At 43.2% G+C, this 24,181-nt stretch overlaps 1 protein-coding gene across 1 annotated transcript in view; it reads right to left on the reverse strand.

The window, feature by feature from the left end:
• The window catches only part of LOC311244018 (uncharacterized protein), a gene marked incomplete at its 3' end in the record, with an annotated part of 85,224 nt that overhangs the window by 22,230 nt on the left and 38,813 nt on the right, over nucleotides 1-24,181 (reverse strand). The window contains exon 2 of the mRNA XM_084333427.1: nucleotides 17,969-18,029. Within this exon, the coding sequence (XP_084189553.1) occupies nucleotides 17,969-17,999 (31 nt within the window). The 5' untranslated portion in view covers nucleotides 18,000-18,029. The remainder of the gene's footprint in view (nucleotides 1-17,968; nucleotides 18,030-24,181) is intronic.

The raw sequence follows: 24,181 nt of genomic DNA on the forward strand, positions 1-24,181 counted from the left end.
CAAGCTCCTCCGCGGGGACGGGGGCACACAAAGAGGAGAGAACCACCCGCAGGGACGGCGGGCTATAGGCTAACGTCAGTGAGTGTAGCAGGGACGGCGGAGATATAGGCTAACTGTGATGCACCGAGTGAGCCACCATTGATCTAGTACTATGACCCGGACGGACATAAGGCATACGTTTCCTGAAGTGACGTCACGGCCGTGCTAGGTGCTAGCGTCTGATAAGCTTTTAGATTCGGCTCATTAATATGCACCTGTTGTCCTGTTGTGACGTCGGCGTTTGATAAGCTTTTTTGATTCGCGCGTGCATGTTATTCGTGCGTGGACCTTTTTAACTCTTTCAGAGTGGCATTTCCGGTGTCAAATGGAAAAAAATAAATAATGAAATTATATACCAATGATGTAAACTACCCATAATTGATCAGTAGGGTTTAACCTGGAGGTTGGGCTTTAAAGACGCATTTATTGGACGCGTTGCTTGCAGAGTTTACATAGAAACAGCGCGACTCCCGAGTCCCAAGAGGAGTTATCACAGGATGCAGAGCTCATGTTGCGCATGTAATGACTGAAGCCGCGTTTTGATTACGTCATCACAACAACACGTTAGGTAGATTACGAACGTAACCCTGTTCTTTGAAATTCTGTGATATTTTTTCGGTGCTAAAACCCTTTCGGCCGAAAGTGCCTTTAACAATTTTCGGCCGATAATTTTCGGTGGCCGAATACTCGGTGCATCCCGAGTATAAAACGGAAATGTACTGATGAAAAAACAATCCGTTTCGTACATGTTGACTGCAAGCAAGTCATTGATAAGCGACGGGTGTATTAGACACATAGCCATAATTTAAGATATAGTTTATGCGTTCGCTCGTCCTCTCATTGACTAAAGCGCTGGCACTCAAGCGATAAATCGCGCACCCCCTGCTGGCAACCAATGTGTTAACACTTTCCGTGCCGGCCTCCATTTCCTATTTACCCTGTTGAATGCCACCACCCACTTCAATGATAGAGCTCTCATATTTGCGAACGCATAAACTACATCTTAAATTATGGCTATGTGTCTAATCTGGCCGTCGCTTATCAATGACTTGTTTGCAGTCAACATTGTCGAAACGGATTGTTTTTTTTTTTAATCGGTTCATTTCCGTTTTATACCATTTTGAAAAACGCTCGTTTCTTGAACCTTCCAGAAGATTTCAGAAGATTCTGTGATAAACGCCCTTTACTGTAATACACAAAACACGTAATTTTTCGGCCTATTTATGAATCGTTTTCAAATAAACGCTAGATTATCGATAGTATATGTGTACTTATGCACGCTATAGAAGCGGGCTGAAAATCGATTATCTTATTTCCTGATCGCACACACACACATACGGCACATGCTGATATATAGGTGAAAATAGCTCTGATTATCCCAATACTGGTAAAATAGATTCCTTACCTCAGATCAGATGTTCTCCAAAAGGATTATTCCAATTCCTGATCGCCATTCCAAATATCGATCGCGTTTATTGATTTTTATTTTACCTTTATTTTACCAGGTAGTCACTTGAGATCAAAGATCTCTTTTTCGAGCAAGACCTGGCCAAATTCCAGATTCCGGATTTTTCTTTTCTCATACATTTTCATTGAGTCCATTCCAATGCGTGCATTACCATCCGGGAGACGATAGGGGGCGGTATTTTCCCTATTCGAGTTCAGACAGATCCCCACTGGTAACGTGAGGCTAGATTGATGAAATATTAATGGAAATCGCTAATAAAAAGAATAACGATAAAAAATACTGAATATCTCGTTCCTGGCACTCAACGGTTGGCATGAAATAACGAGAAATCTCGTCCGTGGCACTCAAAGTGTTAATGTCTGCGTAAGCAGTTTAATGGCTGCTTTTTAGTGGTTATTCGTTACACGGATAACTTAAAGAGTCCCTATTATCTGCTTGTGACCCACACACACACGCAGCCCAGATAATGAATTTTCCAAGTTTGGTCTGTATATGGGGAACCTCCAGTGTAAGCCAATCATGTGAGCATGTTATACAGGGTTCCAAACTAGTAGTGATGCGAGATAAGATAAGGAGGTAATTTTCCGTTAATGGCCTTAACTCATCAGCGCCAGGGGGCGCTAGAGCACCATCGCTTTAATCAATGGGGAGACTGACATTTGCGAGTGCTTAAAATATATCTTATATTATAGCTATGGGTCTAATACACCCGTCGATTGTCAGTAAGTTGCTTCCAGTCAACATGCACGAAACAGATTGTTTTTTCATCCGTACATTTCCGTTTTATACCTTTTTAGTATAAGTATAGTTTGTGATTCTTAGTAATCCCAGGAAAAGACGCGATAATAGCGTTTTAGTGGAATACACTTATCACGTTGTCATTTCTCGCCTGATTATCGAATCTTCCCGAAATCAACGCTAGATTATCATTATTATGTCTCCTCGTGCATACATGAAATGGCCCTCGTGCTCGCCCCCCCCCCACCGCAGCCAACGTAAACAGCCACACACACCACACACAGACCGCGATCGCGGTAGAAATAAATATCAGATCAACGCAAGATTGGATATATAGAGTCCTTACCTGGTCTCTGATGTAATGCAAAAGAAATAATCCAATTATCTGATCGCCATTCCAAATACTGCTTGTGGAGGTCCGTCCCACATTGTCCGGCATTGCATATGAAGGGGGGGGGGGGGCAGCATCGCAGATGTATAGTTGTAAACGCTAGTCCTGCCGGAGTATTTAAACCCCGCCCGCACGGCTCAGATCGGCCCAGAGAAGAAACTACACCATTTCTAATGGAGTGCAATACCGGCTGGAAGGCGTAGGTGGCGGTATTTGCCCTTTTGCGAGCTCAGACCCATTCCCAATGATAACATCAGGCTGGACGGATGAAAAATTAATGGATATAGCTAATAAAAGAAATAACGGTTAAAACCCGACTTTTCTTGTGATTGGCGCTCAAGTGATGGCGAGTTAACCCGACTTTTTTCGTCATTGGCGCAGAATGAGTTGAGGATAAATAAATACCAGTGTTGATCTGCCAGAGAAGACTAACCCACTTTCTCATATAAGATGCAGTGGCGTGTATCATATCTGTCACCAGTGATAAATCTAAGAGCAGAATGATGAGCAGAATCTAGTGGTTTAAAGGGGAACTATATATAAATTGCCTTTTCCAGTGTTTAGTATTGTTTTCTAGCAATGTGGGGTTGTACCAACACTGTCTATATCTCAAATTCTCATTTTGGCGCATTCCTCCAGTTCACATGAGACTAGATCCTCCCCCACTGAACCAAGCAATTCTGAATTTTGGTCCCCTGTGACGGAAGCAGAATTATTTGCATAATGATATGCGTACCTCCGCCCCTTCTGTGGTTTAGTTCCACCACTCACAATCAACAATTCGCTCAACAACGGAGCGATTGAGAATAATGCGGAAGTGGTTTCCCTGTCACTGATACTTCCTCAAAAGAGAGAAAAAGAGAGACAGACAGATAGAGAGGGAGAGACAGACAGATAGAGAGAGGGAGAGAGGCTCTCATACGGTGCGACTCGTCTCGGAGCGGTCTCTCCCCCTGCATTTACACACAGTCTCTCTCTCTCTCTCTCTCTCTCTCTCTCTCTCTCTCTCTGTGCGCATGGATGGTGGGAGCGTTTGGTGAGTGGTGAGGTGCGAGAGTCTGAGGAGGTACGCGTGAGTCTTTCTAAACTTTTTCTATCTTTATGTTGTTTGTCAAATTGTGAATTGGACTGTGGTTTATTTGACTAGCTGTGTGTTGATGGTGGGCTGGTAGCGTTGTCACTGTGGCAGCTGTCTGCTGTCACAGTGACATGGAGTTCGCACAGCTGACCAGGAGACATGGTTTTAAGGTCGCGCCGGCATTTCCGTGTTCAGTGGAAGAATGCAGTCTCGCTGTTGCAAGAATAGTAGGCGCTCCGGCCGTTAAGTCTGCGGCAAGGATGAACGGGGGAATTGTTTTCTTTGTGGATGATTTGATTAAAGTTAATCGACTGATAACGGACGGTTTGGTCATACGTGATACTTTTGTGTCTGTGATGCCACTCACAACACCGGCAAAAAAGGTGACATTGGCAAACGTTCCTCCGTTGGTGGGCGACGATCTTATATTAAGGGAACTCGCCAGGTTTGGAAAAATTGTAGCTCCCTTAAAGAAAATGTCTTCGGGGTTTAAGGCACCTGAACTACAGCATGTGGTTTCTCACAGAAGGCAGACGTTCATCATAATGAACAAACGTGATGATGAGTTGGATCTTAATTTTAAAGTACTAATAGACGGGTTTGAGTATATTATTTTTGCGTCGACACAAAACATGCGCTGTTTTGCGTGTGGAAGGGAGGGGCATCAGAGACAAGCATGCCCTGGGGAGGGGCCGAGCAGGGGGGATATTGATGGGGAGAGTGCATTGAAGAAAGGGAGAGCAGCTTGGGGTGTGAATCGAGGGATTGAGGGGGGGGACGGGACAGGGAAAGAGGGGTGGTGGGGAGTTTTCTGAGAAGGTTATTGTACCAGGTAGGGGTGATAAGGGGATGGAAGGAGTGGGTACGGCTGGGATTGCGGTACGAGGACAGAATGGGGGGGATGGAAATGTGGGGGGGGGGGGGGGGGGGTAGAAGGAGCTTGTGTCAGCCGGGACACGTTAAATAGCCAGGTGGAGAGTGGAACTGTTGATGTACAAGGGACAGTTGGACCTGTTGAAATACGAGGGACAGATGATGAGGATGAAAATGAGGGGGTGGGGGGGGGGGGGGTCGTGGCAGGAAGGATTACAGAGGTGGCAGGTGGACCTGTTGTAATACAAGGGACAGATGATGGGGATGAAAATGAGGGGGGGGGTCGTGGCAGGGAGGGTTACAGATGAGGGGAGTGTACCTGGGGTGGCTGTAGCTGTTGAGGGGACAGGGTCAAAGGACTCAGTTGAGGGGGTCGGGGTGGAGGACGTAGAGGATATTGACATGGAAGAGGGGGACGGTGGGATGAAGGTTGTTAGGCAGAAGAGGAAGATTGAAGTAGTTGGGTTGTCAAGCTCTCAAGCTAAGAAGACAGGTGTGACGGAGGAACTCAGCAGTACACAGAGTACACAAGGGAGTACATGGGCGGAGATGTGTATTGATGATGATGAGGAATATGGGAGCGATGAATCTGTAACTTCAGATGATGTTTGCTATTCAATGGATGCAATGAAACTGTTTTTATAGGTGACAAAGAACAGGAAGGGAGTAGAGGTGGAGAATTTTTTTCCAGATAAAGATTTGTTTGTTTTGGCAGCAAGGAAACATATGAGGTTTAAAGGAGATGGTCGTTTTGTTGACACAGATATATACAGGATGAGAAAGATTGTGCAGAAGGTACTGCAGGGCCCCAGTATGGTGGCGGATGGAGTGGAATCAGTGTAGTTTTGTTGTTTTATTTGTTTTTGTTTGTTTTACCTTTTTATTTCTAAATGAGAGTTTTTTTATTGACGGGACTGGTGTGTTATCACTTAGGGCTGGACATTTCAAGGTGTCCCGATACCGGGGCAAGGAGGCTGAGAAATTTTTTGTTCATCTCATGTACTCTTATACATTTGTGGAATTTTATAAAGACTGGGACTATGGAGGATTCAGAGACAGGAGCGGAGTGTATCGTTTTCATGCCCGATGGGAAGGCCACGCCATACTCCTTCGGCAGACCTTTCGTCAGAGTCGTCATGGGGGATGTTGTCTCTGCCGTCTTTTTATGTTACCGGCACCGTTACCTTGTTCAAGGGTTGGAAGGTATGACTGTGGGGCTCGTCACGTTCTACGCCGAAATAAACGGTTTCCTGATTCAGCCTCGGAGGATGATGGTAAAGCGGACTTTGCTGGTTAATTTTTACCCGATGTTCGGAATGGGTTTCATCAGGGTTTTGAGCTCTCGAATCGGACTGCTCGATGGGAAGTCACTGGGGGCTGCCAGTCTCCGCACGGGGGAGTGGGAGGTGATGTTGGAGCGGCATCTGAACCAGGGAGGAAAAGGCGGCCTCGGACGGGGAGGCGAGGGTAACATACTGTCTGATGAAGATGTCGGTCCAGAGTGTATCTCGGTCCCCCTGCTCTGTTTTTGGCCCCCGACATCATCGATGCCATGTGATATAAGACTGGTGGACGGTAGGAGCATATATGATAAGGCTGAAGGAGGAAGGTCAGCTGACGGGGCGGCCCTGTTTATCCACGGGATAGGCTTTGACTGGAGTCTGTCGGACACGCACAAAGGCCTGATGTGTTGTACCACACGGGGAAGATCCTTAAGAACTTCTACTCATGTACAATAGAGAGCATCTTGACCGGCAACATCACCTCCTGGTTTGGGAATAGCACTGCACAAGACCAAAGCAGACTACAAAGAGTGACACGTTCAGCCGAACGCACAATTGGAGGGGGGCTCCCCACCCTCCAGAACATTTACTACAAGCGTTGCAAGGGCAAGGCTAAGATAATCATTAAAGACTCCAGTCACCCGAACAACTGCCTCTTTGAACTGCTGCCGTCAGGCAAGCGATACAGGAGTCTCAAGGCGAGCACAGAAAGACTCAGAAGAAGCTTCTATCCCCAGGCCATCAGGCTGCTAAACGAACAATGAATGAACACTACACAACAACAACCACCAAACGCACATAGCACACACATCCACACGCACACACTCACTTTAAACAAACACACTGTAGCACCCACTCCACACACTTATAGCACACACCCACTTTAAACAAACACACTGTAGCACCCACTCCCCACACTTTATATTTATGGATGAAGGATTGCACTACAACTCGTACACCTTACTGTAAATTGTACCTAAAATTGTACCTCATCCCATTTCTGCTTTGCACTAGATAGTACTGTACATTAGTACACTGCATAGTATTGTGTATTGTATATTATATGGTAACTCAGAACATTGTACATATGTCTATACCGAACACTGTGACCTCATTTTCTTCTTCTAAATTCATGCTATATTATGTTATTATGTTATTTGATACTATCTTGTCTAGCACAGTCTCTGGAGCGTAACAGTAAGAAGCATTTTGTATGAAAGTATTCTGTACTTCTGTATGACAACTATTAAAGAACTTGAACTTGAAGGTGAAGCTAGAGACGCTCTTCTCAGGACTACGGTTTCTACAGTGCCTCTCCGGTGTCTCTCTCTCTGATACGCCCAGAACTTTGGATCATTTAAGGTTTTTTTCCCTATGGGGGAACATTTCAATGTGACATTTTGGTTCAGTTTCAGCATCGGTGTCCCTAATTGATTCTTTTTGTTTGTTTTTGTTTTTTTGTGTTTTTGTTTGTTTGTTTTGTTTTTTGTTTTGTTTGTTTTGTGTTGAGTTGTAGAGTATTTTTTTTTTGAACGTTTTGTTGCGTCTTGTGCAGTTTTAGTAAAAAATAAAGTTTTTTATAAAAATCAAAAATCTCTCTCTCTCTCTCTCTCTCTCTGCACTCACGTCAACCTGTTGCAAAATATCATAGTGCACGCTCCCACGCGTATTCCGATCCGTGCAATAATATTCACAGGGGTATATATTTTTTTTTATCCACTTTTTCTCCTTATTTTCTATTTTTCTCCCATCCCAATTTCGTGTATCCAATTCTCCCCTCCCCTGTCTTGAACGTTGCTCGAATATGCCCCCCACTGGTCGGTTGTAGAGGATAGAAGCCTTGCATCACGTGTTCCCTCCGGCACACGAGGAGGCAGCCTGTCACATCTTTTCGCCTGCCAGAGCGGACTCTCATTGGCGAGGTGTAACGCATGGGAGGCTCACACTACCCTCGCCACTTCCTGTCTCTGCTGTGCAGGCGTCTCCCAACTGACCTGTAGGGGTCGCTGTCCACAACGTCCAATCCCCACCCATCGACTTCCACCCGCTGACTCTGCCAAATGAGTGATAAACTAGGCGTTAGGTAGTTTGCATGCCGTTCGAGGCGGAAATGGGCAAAGACACCGGCGTCACGCGATTGGGCGCACATGTCACATGACCAGAAACATCAGTGGCCAATCAGATCGCACCAGAAACGTCAGTGGCCAATCAGATCGCAGAACACGGAACTGGAAATCCGTTGGTAAAAAAATAGACGCGTCAGGGACAGGGAGACCGCTTCCGCATTATTCCCACTGCTCCGTTGTTGAGCGAATTGTTGATTCTCTCTGTCTGCACCCGCGCACGTCAACCCGTTTGAGGAAGTGTCAGTATTTCCACTCGCTCTGTTGTTGAGTGCGCTACATGCCGCTACAACCACGTTAGTTATGCAGATCAGCAGCACCTACTGACGTCAGGGAGCGAGTCAAATCAGAATGGCTTAGTTCACTGGGGGAGGATATTGTCTCAACTGAATTGGAGCAATCCGCCAAAATGAGAATTAAGAGACACAGACCCTATTGATACAAACCACCATTGCTAGAAAACAATGCTAAACACTGGAAAAGGCAATTAATAAGACAGGGGACCTTTAAACAAAAATGTATCATCGAGCCAGATTCCAAGATATTTATATTCAGTTACCCTTTCTATGTCAGACCCACCCATTCCTAGTCAATATAAGCAAACTGTTGTGATCAATATTTCTGGCCCGGGAGAACACCATGAATTTAGTTTTGCTTGCATTTAAGCTGCAACGTCCCTCATATGGGAAGTTTTTCGGACTTTTTGCAACCGGCACTTTGGCGACCCCTAGTGGCTCGGGTGTGCATATTTTGTAATACAATATATAAGGCTTATTTGTTGCCTGTCGATAGCAAAAAACGATCAGCGGTTCTCGAGTTACATGCCGGTATTTGAGGCTTGTGCAAAGTACACGGTATTGCGCAAAATACCACTCCCGACTCAGGCTGCAGTAGTTCCGTCAATCTAGATCCGATCTCGAAAATGATTGTGGATCGTTGTAGCCAATGAGTGTGGCTTCCAATAGGGCTGTCTAAAATACTTCGAAGCTTCGTTCGATGGGCATGGGATTCGAATATGAAAATAAAATTAGATAATTAAAAAAAAAATAAAAAATTTAAATAATTTTTGTTGTTGTGCAAAATCAACTCTGCCTCTCTTTGTTAACTACAACAAGCAATGCTGTTTGTTATTTAAGATGAGGTCGGACTCGGCACTGACAGATTTGTGTTCATTGTGCTGCTTTCATAAAGCCTCAAATGACGGCTTACAATATTTCATGAAAGCAACGTGTTTTGTTTGTCTAAGATTTAAAAAGGTTTAAACTTTATGTACAAGTCCCACAACATAAAAGAATTAAATAAAAATAATTATAATATATATATATATTTTTTTATCTCGAAGCTTCGAATTAAAATAGAATCTCGGCCCTGAAGCTTAGAATAAAAAATAAAAATGTAAGGTCAGCCCTAGCTTCCAATGATACCCCATGTGGGGATGTGTGAATCAGGGATCTAGGTGAACAACTAAATTATTTAACAGGAAGCCAAATTTGAAAAATATGAGAACTGAGTTTTTCTTTGTACGCAGTTTACCAAAATCACTCCTAATCACTCATTTCTGAATGGATTTGTAAGCCATATAACCTTCTGGGGAAATACTACCTCTGGACTACTAACTAACTACTACAGAAAAACTTGAGTAACACGTTTTTTTACAACTCAATTTCAGACCTATGTTACTCTATTACGTTAGCACTAAAAGTGAATTCTTTTTCTGGAATCAGAAACTTCAGAATGTCATCTTTCAAAAGAGACCAGGCTCATGCATGTGCTATAAGGATAAAGTATGTTGTTTTGGTTTGCAAAAAAAGTATGCAGTCCTCAAAAACGAAAACGAAAATGGCCAATTTTGGAGGCGCCTGTTATAAGCTCATCTTGCAGAGTTGAATGTTGGAGATTGTCAGTAGCCATTTGTACATCCATTTGAATCCGCGGCACAATAGATAATTGTGTCATCCGCATATAAATGGTCTTGATATGTTCCTAACAATGTGGAGGCGTGCGTCCGGGAATGAGACTGAAGCAGAGTTGTACATTTTTATTAACTGTGTGCTTCTCAGTGTTTTAGTCTGTATGTAATGCTTATTAAGTGGGAAAAATATGTTTATTCCACCAAAATGTTCAGTAAAGCATCTCTACACCTTCACCCTCATTGAGAACGCAAGGATCTATGAATATGCAAATTGGAAACAGGCACCCATTGGTATTTACTATTTATCCAAGGGGATCAATAAAAAAGATTATCTTATCTAAGTCAACAGCTTATATTCTTTCAAGACATGTCAACACCGTAGGCGACTGGGTGGTGTAACGGAGATTGCGCTCGTCACCAATGCAAGAGACTCCGGTCTCGACTCCCCAAGTCGGCATTGCCTGCGGCTTGGGCCAGTCGTCATGCTGTCTCAATTGGTAGAGGTAGCGGGTGGAAAGTCGATAGGTGGGGATTGGACGTTGTGGACAGCGACTCCTACAGGTCGGTTGGGTGACACCTGTACAGCAGAGACAGGAAGTATCGGGGGCCGCTGAGAGTCCGCGCTGTCTGGCGAAAAGATGCGACAGGCTGCCTCCTCGTGTACCGGAGGGGACATGTGATGCAAGGCTTCTATCCTCACTACAGCCGACCAGTGGAAGGTATAGTCTAGCAACGTTCAAGACGGGAGGGGAGAATTGGTGATACGAAATTGGGATGGGAGAAAAATTTAAAAATAAGGAGAAAAAGTGGATAAAAAAAGGACATGTCAACACCTACTCAGCTTTCTGTGTAGCTGAAGCTAAAGGTGTCAAGTTAACACATATTGGACCATGATTTGTTTGACCCATTAGTGACATCACACATACAACTCAGATTTCAGAGAAGTACAGAGAAGCTCTCCCTCTCCAGGGGAAGAATTTGAAAAAAGGCGCTCTGGTGACAAGTTATATACAAATAACAATCTATTTAGTCCAAATCTGTATAGAAAAAAAGCTTTAAACATTTTCAACACTAATGTTTTCCTCTGCCACACAGCCGTGCGGAGCAGTTTGTCCTGACTCTGCAAGTTCAACAACACAATTCTACAACTATTTCGATTTACAAGGGGGCTTAATTAGCCCTGTGTGCAGCGTGAAAAGCATCTCACAGTAGTCAGGTTGACCTGCTGCAGGACCAGTGAGCTGCTCATGTTTGACCAACTCATTCACTAATAGGCTGACAGACAAAACTGACCCTACATCAGCTCTCTTCTGAAAAAATAGCAGCCATTGAAACTAACGGATTAGGGCTGTGCCATGAGTGAGGAGAGCATTTGAGAGGAAGGATTAAGACCTAAACATATGGCTTTTAATGAGTAACCCCTGACCTGCTGGGCCTTATCAGTGACAAAGTACATAAAGTACACACACACACACACACGCACGCATGCACGCACGCGCCTGTCTCCAGTTCTACCTTCTTTCGGAACGCTGCTCTCTGTTTTGGGCTCCGGGTAACAACTGCCAGAGCCGTACACAACTACCTCCATAAAAAATTTAAAACTACCCCCATTCAAAAGAAACAACTACCTCCAGATCTGAATGAGCTCTTACAGTCACTTGTGTCAATCAGTAACTAAACTAATGTGACACTGTGCTGCAGATTTGACCAGAACTCACTTGGTATCAGCTGACGCAGCAATATTTCAATTATTATTATATATTTCTTTACATTACAATCGTTCAGCTGCAACGATTCGTCTCCGTTGTGGGGAAAACGAATGTCAATACGAAGACAAGAAGTATATTTTCTCAGTTTGTTATCTTTGTTTGTAGTAGTGTTGACATGGCTGTTTTAAGCCACGTTCACTGTGCGCCTATGCTAAGTTAGGTGGATTGGTGTCAAGGGCATAGGAAGCATATGGCGTCAGGTATATGCGACAGCATATGGTCAGTAGGGTAGATCCACCCCCAGACCAGGGAGATTACACATAGCCTTCACAGTGTGACAATACCTTGTATACTGAAAAGGATTTAAAACACAACAAGAGGAGCTGGGGGTGGGATGGGGAGGGTGAGTGTTGTGGTGTGGGTGTGTAATATTTTTTTTGAAGATTGTTAATTGAAATATTATATAACTTATGTATGAAGTATAAACTATAGAAATTTTATAAAAAACACAACAAAAAGCATTCCTACAAAACATACTATTAATTGTCCATAAATTAACGTCACATCAGTTGGCAGGTATTGTGCAAAAAGGCACCACCCCCCTCACCATGGACACACCTGGTTTTAAATCAAGGCCTTGCTGATCGACTAATGAAGAACACCTGCATTCAATCAACTCCCAACCAATCAAATAAAACAAAGTTAGTATTAACATTCATTAGGGTTAAGGTTAGTATTAACATTCACTTAACAGTTATGGTTAAGGTTCGTATTAACATTCACTAAACAGTTATGGTTAAGAATGTTAGGGTTAACATTGATCCTGCAATGCTTTTACACCGATCGGGCTGATAACCGTTTTTAGTGTTCAATGCGAATGCCGTTACTGACAATCAAATAATCAGAAACGACCCCCCCCCCCTTTCATGCATTCATGATGGAACATAATACCTATTATTGTAGATTTGATTCCGGAACAATAGCGGGTTCAGGCAAGAAACGGCAGCGTCTACAATGGAATTGACGTGTAGGGCTATAACTCAGCATTTCATGAATTACCCTAGACCGCTCTAAAACCATACTTATATTCACCACGGCACGGTATAACACGGGAACGTATGGATGGAAAAATTATCTATTTTTTGCATCTTGACCGGAAGAAACTCTGTATGTATGTGTACTATATGACTATAGTATTGAATCCATGGCTATAATATAGAACATGAATGTACAGTAGCTCTACAAACAAGGTGACTAACTCCCATTGTTTACAGCTTGGCAGTAGCTACCACAGGATAAGGATAATAGCTGGCAGCCAATGAGTTAAAGTATCATGAATCCCCCCAATCCCAAATTGATTGATTTGGTCAATATTCTTTACAGGATAATCCAGTTCTTTTTTCTATAATTTAGGAAACTACTGATCAATTTCAAGCTCTCCCTGCTGTAACTCAACACACCTCATCATGGAGCACTAGCTGAAGCTCTCCCTGCTGTAACTCAACACGCCTCATCATGGAGCACTAGCTGAAGCTCTCCCTGCTGTAACTCAACACGCCTCATCATGGAGCACTAGCTGAAGCTCTCCCTGCTGTAACTCAACATGCCTCATCATGGAGCACTAGCTGAAGCTCTCCCTGCTGTAACTCAACACGCCTCATCATGGAGCACTAGCTGAAGCTCTCCCTGCTGTAACTCAACACGCCTCATCATGGAGCACTAGCTGAAGCTCTCCCTGCTGTAACTCAACACGCCTCATCATGGAGCATTAGCTGAATCTCTCCCTGCTGTAACTCAACACGCCTCATCATGGAGCACTAGCTGAAGCTCTCCCTGCTGTAACTCAACACGCCTCATCATGGAGCACTAGCTGAAGCTCTCCCTGCTGTAACTCAACATGCCTCATCATGGAGCACTAGCTGAAGCTCTCCCTGCTGTAACTCAACACGCCTCATCATGGAGCACTAGCTGAAGCTCTCCCTGCTGTAACTCAACACGCCTCATCATGGAGCACTAGCTGAAGCTCTCCCTGTAACTCAACAGCACAGCAGATAATGAATGATGACTGAGACAGAATGACTCAGCTCTCAGAAACTCACACATTCATGGTCCAGACCGTCCAGTTGACAAGATTTTGGTTTGATAAGATATCAGATGGTAGAAAACACAATAAGGTCTAGGCTGAGAATAATGGGTAATGGGTATACATATGGACATTAGGAAGGCTAACTCACTAAATATTTTCAAAAGTATGCTAAAAACGTAACTCTTCACCGTAGCCTTTTAATACATTTGATTCTGCCATTCTGCACTCACTACATCCAGACTGTGATTATATGTAAATGAGAGCTATTATATTGTATATGCTGCTATTTCTGATGATTTTGTTGTATTGTTATTGTCTGCATTGCTTTTACCCCTTTTCTTATTTCCTGCACTGCTTTTATTCCATTTTATTATATTATGCTATTTTATGCTCATTTGATGTCTATTTTACTGTTGTGAAACCCAATGGGCTGCAATTCTTGTACAAAATAAGCTATACAAATAAAGTGTTGTATAGTCGTTATTATTATATTAATAATCAGAATTATCCTTTACAGCTCCGCTCCCATCATAAACTTGTTTTTTATGTTTACCTCATCTTGGGGGCATGACTTTGACTATACAGATTGTCATTTGTGCAGAACTTGTCACCAAAGCGCCTTTTACATTTTCATTTACATTTTGTCATTTAGCTGACGCTTTTATCCAAAGCGACTTACAAGTTTTGTACGACAAGTCAGCAGGAAGGGTACAACTCTTATCAGCTGAGTAACAATGTTCATCAAAGTGTTCAAACTTGAGTGCTACAGTGTCAAGTGTATGTTAGTATATTAGGAAGAGTGCATGACAGTAGTGGACAGTAAGAAGGTTATTTAAAAAAAATTAAATACATTTTCTTTTAAATCATTTCAAATATTGATTGAAGAAGTGTGTCTTTAGTCGACAGTGAAAGATTGGTCGGGCAGCTGTCCTATCTGTGGTGGGAAGTTTGTTCCACCATTGTGGAGCGAGGACCATTGTTCCCCTGGGAGAGCTGCTCTGTACTTCCCTGAAATCTGAGTTGCGTGTGTGATGTCACTAAAAGGTTAAACGCATCATGGTCCAATATATGGTAACTTGACACCTTTAGCTTCAGCTACACAGAACTGAGTAGATGACATGTCTTGAAAGAATATAAGCTGCTGACTTTGAATACCTGGTAAATATCAATTTGGTGAAAAAATAAACAAATGATACAAATACAAATGATTATTCAATATAGAATATTTAGTATAAAGATCCAGTACAATAATGTTTTAATTCAGTCATGAATTGCTTATTGCTGTATATCACAAGTATAATTTTTTCAGCTTCAGATATATCATTTGATTTGCTATAACTGTGCACCCTCTCTGAGCACAGCCAACTCTCTCAGTATGTTGAGGGGGCATGGCCTTCTGTTTATTGAAAGAAGATGTTAAGTTAATATCATAATACATGAAGCTTTCAAATGTTCATGGGACCAGTATGACCGGTTGCTATGGGAGATTAACTCATTCAGCGCCAGAGGGCGCTGTGTACTGTGTGGTTGAAAGGCCAACGCTTTAAAGTATAGGAATACATGGCGGTGTTTGCAGGGCTATAACTATTATATATTATAGCTATGGATACAATACTATACGTTTTCTTATGCTTTGATCGTCACCAACGGAATACGTTATGGACTAGCGTTACACACATACGCTCGGATCACGGATCAAGAAGGCATGCTTTGATCAACGCAAGATTTATATCATATAGCCCTTCCCTTAACTAGGATCTGCCCCAAAAAGAATATTCCAATTATCTGATCGCGAGTCCCAGTATTGGTGTCGATCGTGTCGCCAACATAATCTGCCATACATCGTCCATCTGGAGCATTTGACGCTCCTCAAGCCGATCGGGACAACCGCTCCCCTTGCCCGACATGGAAATGTCCGCCCGGACCAATATAATCGACGCACAGCCCAAGACACAGAGTTTGAAAGGATGTGCAATACCAGCCGCATCCTACCAGGCGGTGGTATTGGACTTTTGCAATCTCAGACTCATTCCCCATGATAACACCAGGCTCCCTGGATGGATAATGAATGGAAATATCGAATAAAAGAAAAAACGGCCAAAACCCGACTATACTCGGGTCTGGCGCTGAATGCGAGTTAACCCGACTATCATCGGGTCTGGCGGAAAGTGTTAACATTAGCTAACCTGTGCTAGCAGGCGATAAATAAATTGTCAGAGTTTGAACCATTCAAATTAACTAAAGTATAGCAAACTAGTTTAACTCATTCTGCGCCAATGACGAAAAAAGGCGGGGTAACTCGCCATGCGTTGAGCGCAAATCACGGGTTTTAATTGTTATTTCTTTTATTAGCTATATCCATACATTTTTCATCCATCCAGCCTGATGTTATCATTGGGAATGGGTCTGAGCTTGCAAAGGGCAAATACCGCCGCCTACGCCTTCCAGCCGGTATTGCACTCCATTTGAAACGATGTAGTTTGTTTTCTGGGCCGAGCTGAGCCGTGCGAGCGGGGTTTAAATACTCCGGCAGGACGAGCGTTTGCAACTATACATCTACAAGGCTGCCCCCCCCCCTCCTTCATATGCAATGTCGGACAACGTGGGACGGACCTCCGCGACCAGTATTTGGAATGGCGATCAGATAATTGGATTATTTTTTTTGCATTACATCAGAGACAAGGTAAGGACACTATATAGCCAATCTTGCGTTGATCTGATATTTTTTACTCCCGCGATCGAAGCTGTCTGTGTGGCTGTTTACAGTTAGTGGCAGGAGGGGGGAGGGGGGTGGGGGGGGGGGGGGGGTAGGAGCGCCGCGCTCCAGGGCCCATTTCATGGGTGCATGAGGAAGGATAATAACGATAATCTAGCATTGATTTCAGGAAGATTCGATAATCAGGCGGAAAATTACAACGAAAGGGCTATTATCGCGTCTTTTCCTGGGATTACTAAGAATCACCCAAACTATACTCATATTCAAAACGGTATAAAACGGAAATGTACGGATGAAAAAACAATCTGTTTTTTGCATGTTGACCAGAAGCAACTCACTGACAATCGACGGTGTTATTAGATCCATAGCTATTACTATTTCATATATTTTAAGCACTCGCAAGTTTAGCAGTCTCCCCATTGACTTACAGCGATGGCGTTCTACCCAGAAGGTAGACAGCGACCCCTGGCACTAAATGAGTTAATTACTTGTTTGTGGACTAACTAGCTGATATCCTTTACAACTACTGACAACTGATTGATTGACTGATTGAAAACTTTATTAACAGATTGCAGAATGGGTACAATACAGTACGGCTCAATACAAACAATTGTTAAGGGGATGCAGACCAGAAAAAGACTTCCGTCTTGTTTACAAATAGTTTACATAAGAGAAGAACATGACCATATGACCAGACAAGCTACGTCAGGCCATCTACTGGCACCTAAACCCAGGACAAATCTACTAAAATCTTCTGTGACTGGAATGGAACTCATTGTCAAGCTACTTCGCTGAAATAGAATCCCAAACCACTTTCAGGAAAGAATTCAAATACCATCTACTAACAAGCATGCACTGAACCCTTATGGCATAGCGGTGAAAACCAATTGACTGTATGTTAATTGTATTTATGTTGATGGCAGTGAGTGCTGCTCAGGAAGCACTATTTATTTGATTTAAATTATTTGATTTTAATACTTTATACTAATAAATAAAGTATTATAAAGTATCTTGTACAATATCATCCTTAACGGAGGATGAGATTGTTAATTAATGATGTTGATAATGATGTAATTGATGTTGATAATGATGTATTGTAATGTATTGAATATTGTTGTATTGTAAGTGCCGGACCCCAGGACGAATAGCTTTTGTCAAGTGCAAAAGCCAATGGGGATCCTTGTTTTTTGATAACATTGGTTGCCATTTTGTCACAGGAAAGATTTGCCTCTAGGATGGAACCCAGGTAGGTAATTTCATCTTTCCTTGTGACAATATTGTCACCCACTGTAACAGAGAAGACTGACTGAAAGACTGACTGATGGGCCAATCAAAGTAACCTGTGTATATTATCATGCAATATTTCTAAGGAAGTAGACTGGATATGTGAAATGGCTAGATTTAGTTGATATCCAGAGGGATAGACATAAAAGGGCTTTAGTCATCAATTCTGGTAATCCAATCTTGACACAACTTGAACTACCTTGGTTGAATTGTTTTTGTGAGTGATGAGGATGGAGAGTTTGGAGACAGATAGTGTCTAGTGACTCACCCAGTGTTTGCTGGAGGAGTGGAGAAGCCATGGTGCTCCTGCCCCCTGATCACATCAGCCTCTGTGAACAGAAACCACATACAGTATGAATAATAAAGATAGAGACAGACAGACAGACAGACAGACAGACAGACAGAGCATTTATGTAGCGCTTTTATCCAAAGCACTTTACAATTTGTTCCTCACATTTTACCCATTCACTCACACATTCACACACTAACGGCGGAGGCAACCATTAGGGGTTACGTGTCTAGCTCAAGGACACTTCAACAACACGCTGCCTGGGAGGAACGGGAATCAAACCGGGAACCTCCGGATTACCAGACGACTGCTCTACCTCCCGAGCCACTGTCGCCCATTTGGTTTAAAACCAAAGAGAAACACAACTTTTCTTCCCAGGCAGAATCCCGACAACCTGTCCACGGTCCTGAAAGGAACATTCTCCCAGGTCCACACACTTCCAACATCCATCCCTGGACAGCTCTCCCCCTCTCTCAAGCAACCTACCCCTAGTCACTCTCTCAGCCCCATCTTCTCCTGGTCCTCCCCCCACACTCGCATCGCCTCCGATCAAGCAGTTTCCCCCTCCCGTCATCCTATCGACTCTACACTCACCTGCTCCCATCATCTCTCCCCTTGGAATGATGATGCCCGTCTGTCTCTACAGGGTTGTTTGGACTGCACTGATTGGGATATATGTTCAAAGAGTCATGTAATGACATTGATGAATTTACTGATGTTATTTGTTAGGGATGCCCCGATCACGTTTTTTGCCACCGATACCGATCACCGATCGTCTATGAGCCATATCGGCCGATACCGATCGCTGGCCGATCGTTTTTGGTATTAAAAAAATATATATATATATATATATATATATATATATAAAAAATATATATTATATAATCATACTTGTAGTTGTATTATCTGCGAGACATCGCCACCACGCAACAAGTCAAAATGCTCACTATCTGCAAACAGCTCCACTGTCTGTGTGTACTCGAGTAGCCTCCAGCTACAGCCAGGATTCTCCGGCGCTGCAGCTGGACCCTATTGGTATACTGTGCTTTTGTCAAATCACATTCAGCATGCCCTCAGCTCGAATATGCATCGAATCAATGTTATAAGACATTGATATCAGGAGCTATCTGTAGCTACTGCTAGCCGGCTATATAACGTTAAGACAACGCCTCAGTGAACTATTTAGGACATTTCGTTTTGAACAGTGAGCTAACGTGAGCTAACGTGAGCTATCATGCACTACTAGACTATTGCTGGAGCATTTGTTGATATCAGGAGCTATCAGTAGCTAGCCGGCTAGATGACAATGCCTCATGTATTAAACTAAAAGTGAATAGTTGACTGGGTCATTCTGTTTAAACAGTAACGGTAGCTAACGTTAGCTCACGGAGGTCGCATGCACTAGGTTAGAGCAGACTATTGCCCGAGCTTGTTTACATGGGTAAGGGAGGGGCAGTAGGAGGAGGAGCGGCAGTTTGCAGCTCCGTGTGTCTGAGACTGAAGTCAGCGAGTGAGATCTCCGCTAAGAATTGGATCATGTTTTTCGATCGGTTTTCACGATCGGCGAAAATAAAGCATTATCGGAATTCACCGATCTCATATTTATACTGAATATCGGCCGATACCGATCGCTGGCCGATCGATTGGGGCATCCCTATTATTTGTGTGAGAATACGGTGATCCCTGTAAAAACTGTTAAGATGTATACTAACAGCAAGCCATGGATATCAAAGTCTCTTAAAGGGCTATTGCACAAAAAGGAAAAGGCATTTAGAGAAGGGAACCTTATAGAGACGCGCAATGTAGAGAAAGAGATCAAACGAGAAATCAGGGTTGGAAAAATTAGGTACAAAGACAAAATAGAAAATCAGCTCAGGATGAATAATCTGGGCTCTGTCTGGAGTAGTATGAAAACTATTGTAGGGCGTGGCTCCCTAGAACTGCTGACACTCACTGGCCTTAAGAGATGAAATGATGGATCATGTTTAAAGCCATATAATTTTAACTGTTTACTATTTAAAAAAAGAATTTACCCATGTTTAACATTCATAGCCTATTCTCAAGATATCTGTAATAAATTACACATATTTTCGAATTTTAACCACTTAAATTAGTGTTTGTTTGATACCACGTCAGTTTTTATTGAAAAAAACCGCCATATTCACCATATATCTATACATTTTTGACCCTACTTTACAGCATGTCAAAACGGGACAAAATACCTGTGAATAAGAATCTGCCATTATAAAAAAGAAAGGTAGACTATTTCGGTCAGAAATAGCGGTCAGAAATAGCCGAGAGTCTAACGTTAGAAAGGACCGGTTATAACTAATATGTCTAGCGGGGGTACAGTAGACTTATTTGCCGCTATATTTCTCAACACAGAGCCCCTCCCATGGTAGAGCGAGCCCTCTCTCGTCTCACCAGTGAGCAGCCGGGAGCAGATAGGCGTGACCAATCACAGTGATCTAGCTGGCTGGTGATACAACTCACACAAGTGGGCTCGCTCTGTGAGGAAAGTATATTCGACGTGCATACAAATATTAATTTCTACATTTTATACATAATATCCCAGCGTTTCAACCAGCTGCACATTATACTCACATTATGTGCTCATTAGAAAAAAGAATTTACGCATATTGGTCTGGACATGGCGAAACGCACGTTTATGAACATACCTGAAGAAAAAAGACAAATAGATTTCTTTATAATTCATTTTATTTTACATATGTTACAAACAGAATCGCTGTGGTGTTTGCACACAGACTTTGTGCACATATGACAGTGCCTCTCCATTCGGGTTTTTTTTCCTGTGGCAGAGATAGCACGGCCGCTTAGCCGGTGGTGGTCTCGCCGCTGCTGCTGCTGCTGCTGGTGCTGCTTGTTGCCGGGCGCTGTGCCTCGCATCCTGCACAATGCCGGCAGCGCTTAGCCCGCGGGGCAACCTCTCTCTGATGGCCACCTGCGGCATGACGAGCTTGGTTGCCAGCTCGTCAATAAATAGCCTCCTTCTGTACTTCCTCCCGACGTTCCAGCCTGGTTCTATGGCCAGCCACAGCACCAATGCATTGTAGAGGGATGAATGAATGAATGAATGAAAACTTTATTTAACAGATTGCAGAATGGGTACAATACAGTACGGCTCAATACACACAATTGTTAAGGGGATGCAGACCTGAGAAAGACGTTAGTCTTGTTTCCATCAGGGTCCCCCATTTTCAATTCATATAGACATTTATGACATACACAACATACATGACATTTATGGCATAGGGACATATAGGTATTTAGTACTGATACATTTGTGACATAAACGGTATTCAAATATACAGTACTGTTACCCCTAGATCCTGACAGAGTATATACATATGATGGGGAGGGGACTGTACATTAGGAGGGGGTGGGTGGGTGGGAGAGAGATATACATACGGCGAGAAGGGAATATATACATGTGGTGGGGAGGAGACTGTCTATTAGGAGGTGGTGGGGGTTTTGGGCATTTACGGTGGCCAGTTTCGAATTGCAGCCTCCCGTAGGTGCTCTTTAAGAGCGGTTTTGAATGTAGGGATTCACATTCCTTTACAGCTTTGGGTAGGGCGTTCCACATTGATGTGGCATAATTGCGAAACGTATTTAGTCCCTTGTTTGAGCCGAATCTGGGTTTAACATGATTTGTTGAGCTTCCTCTGGTGTAGTGGTTGTGGTATTCACTGACCTTTGGGAAGTATTTTGACATGTACATGGGTACCTTAGTCGTATAGTGTATCTTGTAGACCAGGCCCATTGCAAGTTGCTGTACTCTGTCGTCTACTCTAAGCCATCCTAGGTTGTCAAAGTGGGCAGGGGTGAGGTGGGTTCTGGGGGTAAGGTCAAGTAGTAGTCTGACCAGTTTGTTTTGTGATGTTTGTAATTTTGTTTTAAGCGCCTTTGAGGTGCTTTGGTACCATGAGGTGCACGCATAGTCGTAGTACCCTTGAATGAGTGCTCCTGCCAGAGTCTTCAGGGTATTCTTGTTTACCAGAGAGGAGATCCGGTACAAGAATCTAGTTCGTTGGTTGACTTTTTTTATTACATTGGATGCCATTTTGTCACAGGAAAGATTTGCCTCTAGGATGGAACCCAGGTAGGTAATTTCGTCTTTCCTTGTGACAATATTGTCACCCACTGCAACTGAGAAGCCGTCGGTCTTGCTGAGTTTGTTATTTGAACCGAAGAGAATGGACTCTGTTTTGCCCATGTGTAATGATAGTTTGTTATCAGCGAGCCATATGCAGATTTTGCCTAGTTCCGAGCTGAGGGTTTTTTCAACCTGCAACTTGTTCTTGTCAGAGACCAGCAGGGCTGAGTCGTCCGCAAACAGGAACAAGTTGCAGTCACAGGCTGACGACATGTCATTTGCATAAATTAGGAAGAGTAGCGGTCCTAGTATGCTTCCTTGTGGAACACCACAGCTCACTGTGAGGGGGGGGGATAGAGTACGGTTTACCTCTACCATCTGTTCTCTCCCCTCCAGGTAGGACACGTCCAGCATGTTCGAGAAGAACTTCATCGGCCAGCGACGCGTCCCCCTCCGGCAACTATAGGTCCCCACAAGCTGTAGGTCCCCACAACGGGCCACCTCCCGAACAATTGCTTTCATCAGTCGCACCTGCGTAAACAACCACTGCCTCCCGCGAATATTGTTTTGGCCCACTTTGCAGTACATGTTTGAAGCTTCTGTGTATGACCTGTATCTCACACACACAACCCCCCCCCCCCCCCCCCACACCGGAGCAGTAGGTGGCTGCAGCAGCCACATTCCCCATTATATCCCCGCCTCTTGCATGGTTAGTAGCCGGTGGTCTGCAGTGTTATTGCGCCACCTTGTGTTCGAAATCGGCATCATGGGTCGAAAGCTTGATCACTGACTGTGTTGTAGAACATTGCATTTTCTAATTATATCTAGAATTGAACGAATGAGAGCAGATTAAAAAATGCCTTTTAACATGGGAGCAGTGCAGATGAAAACTGATCCCAGGTCACCCGTAGGTACTAAACACTATAACTTTTGTTTGAGAGTGTTTCAAATTATAAGCCTTTGACATAATGAACACATATGTAAAATGAAGATATTTTCCCAATTTCATGAAATAATAATAAACACAGACACCGCTGTGCTCACACACACACACAAAATATTTCAAAAAAGTAGTTTTCATGACCAGGGAGGCACAAGGGTTAAGGAAGAGGGTAGGACTAATATACAGCTTAGTGGCTATAATTCAGATCTGCAGCTAGCAGAGGAATTTAATGAGTTCTACACCAGATTTGATGTGCATGATTTAATGAGAAACACTCTGAGCTTAGGACAGGGTTGGTGACGTCTGAGGTTCATGATCTCTCATTTGATGACCATAGTGTGACCAGGGCCCTCATTCATCAACGTGTTCTACGCACAGATCTGTGCTTACCCTGTGCGTACGATCATTTCTAAGCAAAGAGTGGGATTCATCAATTTCGATTTGAACTTGACTCCGTGCTTACGTCTACGCACAGGTCAGAGCACACTTACCTGACGTCCAGTGGTAGAATATATTATTACAACAAGAAAATGAGCTTCTGTGCATAATAACACTGGCATGTTCTGTACGAACCGTAGTTCATTATAGTTCATTGTAAAATAGCAACAGTAGTGTAATTATGGTCAAAACCCTATAAATAGCATTTGGAATAATAGATCTTTCTCTCAGAATGAATGCAGCATGGTTTATATAGCGTTATCGGAATATACGGAGTGTAGGCTACTGACTGACTGTGCTCCGCGTAGCTTGATTGATTGATTGATTGAAAAGTTTATTAACAGATTGCAGAATGGGTACAGTACAGTACAGCTCAGTACATACAATTGTTAATTGGGGATGCAGACCAGAGAAAGACTTTCGTCTTGTTTACATCAGGGTCCCCCATTTTCAATTCATCATAAATCATAAAGCTCAACTCGTTATTATTTTGCGCAGACCGCAGAAACACGGGAACGTTTTGATTATATTTAAAAGGCTTTACGTTAAACGAAACAAGTGGAATTTCGAAGCTGTAAGCAGAATACAAGTCATATGAATATAGTGTTCTTCCCCCTTTTTACTGTATAAGAAAGAATAGAAAACGCATTGCAATGACACCAGATAGTGGACAGACTATGTATATGATGGGATT

This window comes from Notolepis coatsorum (genome assembly GCF_963971535.1).
Source record: "Notolepis coatsorum genome assembly, chromosome: 17".
In the NCBI taxonomy this organism is placed as follows: domain Eukaryota; kingdom Metazoa; phylum Chordata; class Actinopteri; order Aulopiformes; family Paralepididae; genus Notolepis; species Notolepis coatsorum.